Here is an 11,053-nt window from a genome sequence, read left to right as displayed (position 1 = left end):
GAGCAAAAAGGTAAGAAAAGCTGAACCTCTTTCATTGAACAATAGGTGTTCCCGTGGAGGCCGAAGCGCGCTGCAGAAGTGCTCGACGACCACATACTGGTCCGTGAGCACCACCACCAGCGAGCCTTTCTTGGGGAGGGCACCTCCCGCGAGCTGGAAGATCTCGACCAGGGTCAGCGACTTGTCGAAGGAGTAGGTCTCATCAGAGACCTGACCGCCCACAAGGATGTTGGTCGTTGCGTTCGTGGCGCCCAAACAATCAAGTATTATGGCAGCAGTGCGCGGGTCTCCGATGGTGATGGACCCATGGCCGGCGCCGGCGGCGTAAGATGGAGAGAGAGAGAGAGAGGTAGAGATGATATTGGGAAGATGAGAAGAACCGGTCGATATTTTGTTAGGAATCGGTGGAGATTTATTCCTGAGATGAAGGAACCGCCCGAGTATTAGTCAAAGCAGTTTCCCTTTTTGACATCCCGTGTTAATAGCTAGCAAGATATATTTGCGATTCTACATTAATGTCTATCCGTGGAACCGCTGCATGGACGTAATTGATTGTGTTTGCATGCAGTCTAGTCAGGACGTTTTCTTTTGCTAATTATCTTGCACGCGAGATCTACCGAAGATTATGCTCGCGTTTTTTTAACACAGTACAGACGCAAGCGCTCATATACACGTGCATACACTTACCCCTATGAACGCACACACGCACATCCTACCCCTATGAGCTAGAAATCCTGAAATGAATCCAGGAATAAATGCGAGCACCAGGACTTGAACCCTGGTGGGCTGGGGATACCACAGTCCCTCTAACCATTCAACCTCAGGTTGGTTCGTGATTATGCTCGCGTTAGTGAATATGGATAGGCTGCATGTCTCACGTACAACGGGATGGGTGGAGAACTGATGACATGGTAGGATGATGTGGATAGCCTGCATGTTAAGAGAAATCATGTAGTGGGGTGCTCCTATTTAGATATAGTAGATGTGCTTATAACAATAAATTTGATTCCTGATAGATTGTGATAGATAAGGATTCTTATCCAGCCACCTTTTCCTTCTCTTTTATTAGAATAAATTCACAATGTTGCTCTCCATAGGCTGGTCCTAAGAAATAAACTAAAATGGTCCCTAGTGTCATAATAGTCTGTGTGCAGAGGCCTTGGTGTGTAAGTAATACTTTCTCGAGTCTGGACAGTCTCATGCATCATCCTTAACATGCATTTGCTACTTCTTTCAAGTAGAAGGTGGGCATACTCATGCATAATGCATTTGGTGTTGGTATTGGTCAATAAAATTGCTCTTCTGAACTAAAGTGTATGCAATTGGTGTTGGTCAATATATCAAGTAGCTGTCTGAACAAAATTTCCAACTTATAATGCAGATACGTCGGCTTCTACAAGGGTGTGGAGAGTGCAGGAGCAGCCGTGGCATGGCAGGTCGACACCCACAAGACGTCCCTGCTGTCGCAGCTGATCGTCAACTGGGGGCTGTGCACCGTCAGCTACCCGCTGCTGGCCGTCCTGGTGCTCCTGGCCGTGAAGGATGAGGACTACTCCGTGTCCAACGTCGACGACGTCGGCAAGGAGAAAGAGACCAAGATGGCCGCGCCGTCAAGCTTCCACTTAGGAGAGAAAATGTTTCAGTTATTCATCGGCGTGTTCGCCTGCCGCAATTTGGACTGGAGTAGGCGCATCTGGCTGCAATTTTCAGGCAGTCTTTTCTGAAGTAGGCATCAGAGAGATAAAACATATCTTCCGTCGAAAAGAAAAATAAATGCAACATCTCTCGAGCACAATGGTTTAGACCGCAGTGTAGGCGTGAGTGTTCGCTTCTCGGTCATCATGAGTGGGGTAGCGTAAGTGGTTTTTTCTTTTCTTTCAAAAGTCAAACTTTACAAATTTTGACCAAGTTTTATAGCAAAAAACATCTACATCCAGAATATCAAATACATATCATTAGATACATAAGGAGATGTATTTTCATATTATTTATACTTGATGTTATAGATATAAATAATTTTCTCCATAAACTTGGTGGAAATTTACAAAGTTTAACTTAAAATTTATATGCACTACATTATGGACAGAGAGCACGTCTCTGCATCTACAGCCAGACAGCCCTATGGTGATTTTGGTACTTTACGTGTGTTGTGTTTATTTACAATCACAAGTAATTATGGCTAAAAGTAAAAAAAAGTAGACTATCTGTACACAGATCATTGCACTGAGGAATTTTATGAAACCATACGGTCTATAGTCGTACACGTACTTAGTACTGTTTGGAAGAACTAAAATAGTATTAGTTTTAGTCGGGAGCAGATGCTTCGGGCTGCCGAGCTGTTGTGCATATTACTACCTCTGTCCTGGTTTATTGGTCCCCATTGTATTTCATGCCAAATTTTAACCATAAATTAACTAACAAAATATTTATGCATGTCACCAAAAATTATATCATTGAAAACTACGTTCAAATACGAATCAAACGATATATTTTTTGTTGACATGCATTAACATTTCATTACTTAAATCTTTGGTCAAAGTTTGTCACAGATTACAAAAGGGACCAATAAACCAGGATGGAGGTAGTACCTGATAGACGTGGATGTTGGGTGGTTCGCAATTGAATTAATGTGACTGCCCGTGCTCTCTTAAACTGATAGTAAATGAGCACCTAACTTATTCGGAGATTGATTTAGACCGCCCAAATGAATTTTTGGAACTCGATCCATTCTATATATGGAAGCCATACAGAACGGGTTGAGGAAGCATGTACCGGGAGGAGTACTTTAAGTGCTCGTGAGAAGATATGTTGATTTTTTACTTTACAAGAAAGGTACTAAAAAGAGCTTAAAATGTTCAGTTTGTTTTGTTGACATGCCATGAAAAAAGAAGACTTTTCGCAAAACTTTAAATGTGTAAATAATAGTTGCTCATCTAAATGACATACCATACAAAATAAATGTACGTACATCCGATTTTGCCTGTGGTGGTTGAAGGTTTGGCAGTTGGCAGTTCTTAAATTGAAACTAAATGTACGCCTAACTTACTCTGTAGACGGATTTCGACTGCGCAAATGTTTTTTCTAAAGACTCGGTCCTTCTATATATATAGGCCACACGGAACGAGTTCAGGAAGCATGTGCTTGCAGTTGCAGGAGTTGAAGTTCTTGTTCAGGTATGCTTGATGTGTTAACTCTTATATTATTTGTGTGATTGTGAATTCTTTGAAGTTTGTTAGTTGCATTAGATATCCAAACTATTAGTGTTGCACTAGCAAAGTACCCATACACATGCCCAGGCAACATCTTTTTTTTGCGAGGACAACATCTATAATTATTATTAACCTATTCAAAATAATAATTTGGTTAATGATCAATCAAACTTTTATCGTAAGAAGTCTTCAACTACAGTTATATTTATTTCAGGCCCGTAAGGTGGCATGTTTATTTTGACCAAAAACAAATAAAGGTGCTACCTACTTATTTCAGTCAGAGCCCACATGTATCACATCCCTTAATTTAAATAATCTACCTATGGCCCCGCTGCAGCACATAAGCTTCATGCTCGCAAGCAAGCCAGGAAGAAATTACTTACTCCGATCAAAAATATAAGTCTTCTAGGATATTGACATGGTTCTCACCATGGTGCTTTGATTTCCAGTATCTCTACAAACATGTTGCCTCACAAAAAAATAATTATACACAAAAATATTGCTAGGATTAATCTAGTAATATCATTGTCTTATTTTAGACGTTATAGTTATTTTTCTTGAGAAAGCAAACCGCTCATACGAAGCAGTGATGATATAGTTATTAATTTATAGACTGCAATATACATTTTGGATTAGAGATAGTATGGGACATTATTTGTGATAACATACCTAATGCAAATTCTTGTTGTCGTTTTTTATATCCATGAATCTCCTATCCTCGAATTGTTTTCTCCATCTCCCTTATAGCATAATGAAAAATACGACCGATTCAAAATGTTTTACCACAAAGTACTTGAATACTACTACCAAAACCATCATGCCTTGCTACTTAACCATTTCTCCATTATGCTCTTTTACATGAACCTAGGTTATTTATATACAAAAAATACATAATCCATATAAAATACAATATAGAATTGAATTGGTATGAGATACTTTGCCTAGATAGATCATTTATTGCTAAGATAAACCTAAATGCTCAACTCTACCAAAGTGAGGGCTGAATAAACACAGTTTGTGTCGCAGAAATACAAATTTTACTCACCAATCAATTCCACGCATTCCTTTGAAAATATCATTTTGGATGCCCCATGGTTCCAAGCCTGCTAGTAGTAATATACATTCATAAAGATTGTACAAGCAAATTTCACTATAACAAAGAAATTACATAAGCTTAGCACTTAGTACTATGAAACAATGATCCATATATAAAAGCACAGTCTGAACAATGCAAAAATGGCACGAGTAAAAAATGATATGAGAGAACAAATATATTGTGTTCTTATAAAGTCTAATTAGCTCCAAGTGACGTAACAGAGTACTAAATGCAATGTACAATCATGTGTATTAATTAGAAGGACATTGAAGACATAAACAATATATTTTGTGTGGTAGAAATATATTACCTGAGGTTTAATGGACTGATGTAAGGAAAAGGTTCCCGTGTGAGTACATCATTGCCCTCTCGCCTTTGCTCCATGGAGGTCCTCCTTGCATTAGGCTGCTAGGAAGATTACCTAAGCGTTAGGTTGGTAAATTCTTTCAACTTCAATGTTAATAAGTTGCTTCTTAGATCTATTGGTCCTGATTTATTGATTAATAATATCAATGGTGAGATGTTTCTGATTTTTGTGAGATTTTCTAGCCTATTTTTTTCTATTTTTGATAATAGAAGATTAGTGCTGTAACTACATCTTGCCCTATCTACACCACACTATTGCTTAGCCTCGTAGGAATTAGTATTTTGGTTCTCATGCGTACATAAATTTATCCTTTATATTTTCAAGAATTTTCCTCTTTCTCTTTGTTGTAGAGGTGAGTTTGGAAGATTTCCATGCATTAGTAGTGTACGTGTACATGCAGTACGTACTAGAAGTGCATGCACATAAGAGATGTGTTCTCGTAACGTTCGTGCTGTGATAGGTTAATTGTGACCGAGTGGTGCATGGTTTGGCTTAGTGATGTACGAGCACTAGCCAAGTTTGAGCTAGTTTCGATATGTTGGTTTTTGTATATAGCTTACCACATACGCCATGTGGTAGTTTGAGCTAGTTGGTTACGGAAGTAGGAGTTAGGTACTAGTCTGTCGAAGGGCCATTGGCCGAAATTTTATAGAGAAAAGGCAGTACAAAGGGTTAACAGTCTAGGCGTTCTAGAGCTGAAAACCTATGGAGCAAAGGCTCCGAGGAGTTAGTATACTAGTCTGATTCGGTTAGGTTGGTCAATTTTGAGTCCAAGTCGGTTTTAGCTAGCTAGCCCAGGTCAATGCATATATGCATAGCACGCTGTGCAAGTTTGTAATAGGAAATTGAGAGAGAGAAAATAGAGGGTACCATAGATGCCCTTGGCTAAGAGTTTTCATGGTATTTTTTGATGTGTCGATGGGTGGGAAAATTCAGCACACTTTGCACTCTAGTCTCAGATCTACTGCCCCTCCCCGCCTCCGCCCCCAGCAATTCGTCGCTCATCCATAGGCACCCTGTATATTATTTGCAAAAATGCATCCGGTACCTTTTCCCCGCTAAGACAGATCCTTGGTACTAATGGGCCCACATGTCAATGCTTAGCCGTCGTGCCTGTGTGGCCTAACACCATCATGAGTTACGAAGTTGGCCAACAATGCATCCTAGTGAGATAACTCATGTTCCGACAATGATAACGGAAGTAATTGTTGCAGAATCTCCCGACGGGTACCTGCGGGTTGTCTTTAGTATGTTTTCTATTAGTACATGGATTGGACCCCTAAATCTAGTGAATTGAACTACTATGTTATAGCAATATAATCTAGTTAGTCAATATTTTAATTAGCAATATTCGCCTGCCGGTAACGAATGAATACAATCACATATGTTCTTACTATGAGTGAATGTATTATTCCAGGTTTCCCATATTTAAGTCACGCAGTTTATACATAATATATTATTCAACTTTTCCTATACTTTAATGTTGATGGAAATTGCCAGGCTACGATAAGCTTTTGCACTTCCAATGATTCTGGAGTTTTTATTTTATTTCACAATGTTGAAACCCTATTGCATTAACTGAACAAAGAAAATTTGTCATTTTCGCAAATTCGGGATATTTGTGGGTTAGACATAGGCTGGAGCAGATATAGCAGTGGCCGATATCATTCACGAAATAGGCATTTGCGTAAACCAGACCTTTTCTCTATCATCACAAACCTGTTAGTTATGCATTTTACTTATTTATTATTGTGGTAATTATCATCAAGTGAAAATAGAAGTGAAAAGGAAAATGCTTAGGCAGTATGGTAAATTTAGTGCATTAGCCTTGTTTCCTGTGAGTAGATTTAGGTCCAAGGACATTTCGGTTTACCAAGATACGTCCTTTATGGAGATTAATGTGTCATATTCATAAGATTACATATCGATACAACATGCATAGTAGATATGACACTTTAGAAACTTTTAATTTCCTAACATATTTGCATTTAAGTTTTAATTAGCTTGCTTGCCTTGGTCATATTTAATTTGTAGTTTAAGAAAGCGATCTTAGCTTGTTTGGTTGGGGACGTGGAATGTACAATTCTGTTCATCACTTATGTTCAAGTCCTTGGAGGCATGGTTTTTGTTTCCTACTTAGGGTCAACCTTATAATTTTCCTTCAAACCATATTTTTGGGTTAATGGTACATACATGAAGTTATCTAGCAGTCACAAATAATTTAACTCCATACTTATGATTTTCATGTTTTCGCAGTACCAACATAATTACAAACCATAGCAGCATGGACTTGACAATTGGCACTATGTTGTTGGTCCTAGCTATTATTCTCATCACCGCAATAGTCATCAAGATTGCAAATGCAAGAGTCACCTTTGATCCAGTTTGTGCACGACCACCTCCACCTGTGGTGAATAGCATTGCTCTTCTAAAACTCTTACCTACCCTGTGTACAAAGGGCCCCGAAGTTACAATGACCTATCTGTATAACAAGTTTGGCAGTGTTTTCACAGTTAGTATTCTTTGGAAAAGGATAAGCTTCTTGGTCGGGCCAGAGGTGTCTGGTCCCTTTTTTCAAGGTTCCGAGTCAGAGGTTTCCCAAGGTAATTTCAATGAGTTCACTGTGCCCATGTTTGGCCAAGAGAATGGATTTGCCGTAGATTGCTCCACTCGAATGGATGAGATTCGCTTCTACATTGATGCTCTAAAGCCATCACAGCTGAGGAGCCATGTTGACCCCATGCTTCGTGAAGTGGAGGTAAGAATATCAGTCATCGTGCCTACTCACATAATTAGATTTCTGAACAGAACTTGCAATTGATTCAAGAAGTATACAAAGCTTGATACTTTTGTTCATTTCAAAATAGATGAAATTTTTTTACTTTTCAAATTCTCAAGACAACAACTTTGACTCTAATCTTTTGTTTTCATTCCAGTTTCTTGTTTTTTAGTCCAGTGTGCTATGCATTATTTAATTTAATCAATGAAGTTAGATTGTTTGCTCAAAAGATCACTAAATAACCTACTTGATACTTCATGTTACTCCCTAAATAGACAATGTTTCTTACTTTGCAAAGTCTCGAGAGAGAAAGAGGACCCTTAAGGTTATTGTAAAATTGTAAGTATAATTTGTTAAAATAAGTATCTAGTGGGCGAAGTCCTATCTAACAATTTTCTATTTTTTCTGCAAGTTCTGAATTGTTTATTAATGAAAAAGTAGTTAAGTTTAACCACATGCAATTTTTCTATTATGCAATTAATGTATTCTGGAATGAGATTATATATACTTCTTAAATTAATACAACTATGATAAAATCCACACTGTTTAAAGTAGTCTGTACGTGCCATAGATAAAATTAGTCTGATATCCATGCTCAGGTAGTTCTCCTTTGTAAAATGGTACAATAAACAAGTAAACAAATGTAAATAACACTATTTGTTCATTTTTTTTCTTTAGAAGTCTGTATAGTTTGTCACTTAATCTGGTTACTATGCAGAACGGTATCAAAATAAGATGGGAAACATTATCAGAAAATCATTTTTTGTAACCAAACTACTATGAAAACAGGGTCAGTATATTATTAATAACTAGGTACATCAGTCCTTCTTAAATGTAACAATTGGGCTTCCATGGTATTTGGTAGGGTAAGGTTTAGAATTTTGATACCAATATTATTTTGGACCTCTAATAAATATGAAAAAAATTATCCATTTCATATTTATTTCATTTATATTATGAATTCAGATATTTTTTTTAAAAAATATAGTCCATACTGTTGGGGTAAGTAGGATTCGGGCACCCACGAAATTACCAAAATTTTGGAAATATTGTTTAAAATTTTAAACCTCTATACAATGTACTACATGGACAATTTTTCTGTTTGAAATTATTGTACTAGAAAGATAAATATTCATTTGAAAAATGAATTATTAATTTGCATCATATTAGTGTAACATATATTTCGTTAGCTCAGACATGTTGCACAATACAAATATTATATCAATGTTTCCTAAAAGTTATAATATTTCGAGATGCTATATATGTGCACAAATTTTCCGTGCTTGTGAATTTGCTACATAGGGTTAACACAACTAATAGACGTTGTGATAATGTATTATATTCAACAGGACTACTTTGGAAAATGGGGAGATGTGGGGGTAGTCGATCTAAAATATGAGTTCAACCATATACTCATGTTGATCGCAAGTCGATGCTTGCTCGGAAAAGAGGTTCGAGAGAAGATATTTGGCGAGTTTTACACACTGTTTACTGAAATTGAAGAAGGAGTGAACTTGGTCAGTTTCATGCTCCCATATATCCCTATTCCAGTAAACAGGCGACGCGATCGAGCTCGCATTAAGCTTACGGAGATCGTTACAGAGATTTTGAGGTCACGAAAGATATGCAACCGCATCGAGGAGGATGTGCTCCAGAAGTTGATGGATTCCAGGTATAAAGACGGCCGCTGTACAACAGAAGCGGCTGTTGCGGGAATGATAATCGCGTTGATATTTGCTGGAAAACATACAAGCGCTGTCGTATCCACCTGGACTGGAGCTTGCCTATTGACCCATGAAAAGTTCTTAGATGCTGCTTTCAATGAGCAAAAGGAAATAATGAGGACATATGGGGACAAGATAGACTATAATGTCTTGCTAGAGATGGAGACACTACATAGTTGCATCAAAGAGGCTGGACGCATGAATCCAATATCGTTTGGGTTGGTTCGCCAAGCACAAAAGAACATCATAGTGAGGACAAAAGAGGGCGTTGAATACGACATTCCGAAAGGTGACACCTTAGTAAATCTTGTAATGCTAACCCACAAATTGCCACACATTTACAAGGACCCCAAGGTATATGACCCCGATCGGTTTCGTTCCGGAAGAGATGAGGACAAAGTTGGTGGTAAATTCTCTTATGGAACTTTCGGTGGTGGAAGGCATGTTTGCGCTGGGGAGGCCTATGCTTTTATGCAAATCAAAATTATATGGAGCCATTTGCTGAGAAATTTTGAACTCAAATTGACTTCTCCTTTTCCCAAGACAGATTGGAGCAAGTATGCATTAGAGCCTAAAGGGAAAGTGATGGTAAGTTATAAGCGATACCGTGTGCCTGGAATCTAGGATATGTCATCGGCCTAGCAACATGTATTTTCATGGATCTGTAGCTTTGTGTGAGTGTGGTGATACATGTTGGCTAGTTGTCTATGGTTTTATGAGTATCATAAGGCCAGGTTATGTATAATTTCATGTTTGATTACTTCCACTTAATTGTCAAAACATTTGGCTAGTCGGCCATATTCTATAAGACTATAACAATTATTGGTGTATGTTTCTACTTATCTACAACTACATTTAGTTTATTGTTCTATTTATGCAAGGATGTGTTGCGATGACCTAACTAGTGCACTTCAGAGTAATAATAGACTTAGTAGGTGTAGATAAGCTAGACACCTTTAGGCAAGAAATTTAGTATCACTACATACTCACTAGAGATCGTTTTACAATGGGAAAAGTCGGTCCATCCCACCGCCAAAGTTGCATATTTGAGTTCTTCCACTCAAACTTGCGTATTTTGGTATGTGCCACTAACACTTGCAAAGAAATTAGGTCCATGACACTCCGCGCCGTCTCCGTCGGTTGTCGTTAGTTTGCTGTCAACTTTTGTCGTTTGCATACACTGGGATCCATCGTTTGGCCATGTCAACCTTAGGGAAGAGGAGACTTAGTTGACCCTTTCGGATAATATGGGCCTCACAATTGAGGGCAAACTTTTATCATTTGCACTCCGGTGTGTGCCGACTCGGTTGATTCTTTGAGTGTTCCCGTTGATGCGGGAGGCCGTCTTTTAGGTCATAATATCTATTTTTGCTACTTCACTGCTGACTCGGTTGACTCTTTGACCGTTCCTGCCAATGTGGGGGCCTGCCATTGAAACCATAATTTCCACCTTGCTACTCCGATGTGGGCCCACAAACAATAACAAGGAGACTCTTTTTACCATTCCTGCATGTTGAAAATTGATGGTCTAGACACACATGGTAGTGTAGCACCTTCTTGTAAGTATCCCAATAGTAATCGTCCCAACGAAGAGCAGAGGAGAGTATCTATGACTAGCATTTTGGTCGCACACAAGTTGTTACTAGTCTTGTATGGGGTAACTATTTGATTATCTTGAGAAGATATTAGTGTTCCTTGAGACAAATAAACTGGAAAGGATTGATTGTAGCGGCAAGAATAGTAACAACTTAGAGGATTTAGATATATAATTTATGACTATGATTGAACTAAATGAAGAATTCTTAGAAACAATTATACCTTCCAAGTTGGTCAAGACGGACTAGAAGTGCTGAAGGAGACACTTATTGTCAGTGTACT

The 11,053-nt window shown here is 38.3% G+C and overlaps 1 protein-coding gene across 1 annotated transcript; it reads left to right on the top strand.

The window, feature by feature from the left end:
• Window positions 1-968: 968 nt before the first annotated feature.
• LOC141041484 (obtusifoliol 14-alpha demethylase-like) lies at window positions 969-10,012 on the top strand. Its single transcript, XM_073507717.1, has 3 exons — window positions 969-3,173; window positions 6,929-7,430; window positions 8,801-10,012. Exons 1-3 carry the CDS (start codon window positions 3,073-3,075, stop codon window positions 9,797-9,799), a joined length of 1,602 nt encoding a protein of 533 aa, XP_073363818.1. The 5' UTR covers window positions 969-3,072; the 3' UTR covers window positions 9,800-10,012.
• Window positions 10,013-11,053: the final 1,041 nt, after the last annotated feature.

The sequence above is a fragment of the Aegilops tauschii genome, chromosome 2 (assembly GCF_002575655.3).
Source record: "Aegilops tauschii subsp. strangulata cultivar AL8/78 chromosome 2, Aet v6.0, whole genome shotgun sequence".
In the NCBI taxonomy this organism is placed as follows: Eukaryota; Viridiplantae; Streptophyta; class Magnoliopsida; order Poales; family Poaceae; genus Aegilops; species Aegilops tauschii.
Note: the sequence above shows the minus strand (reverse complement) of the source record. Positions and strands in the feature narration are given on the sequence as shown.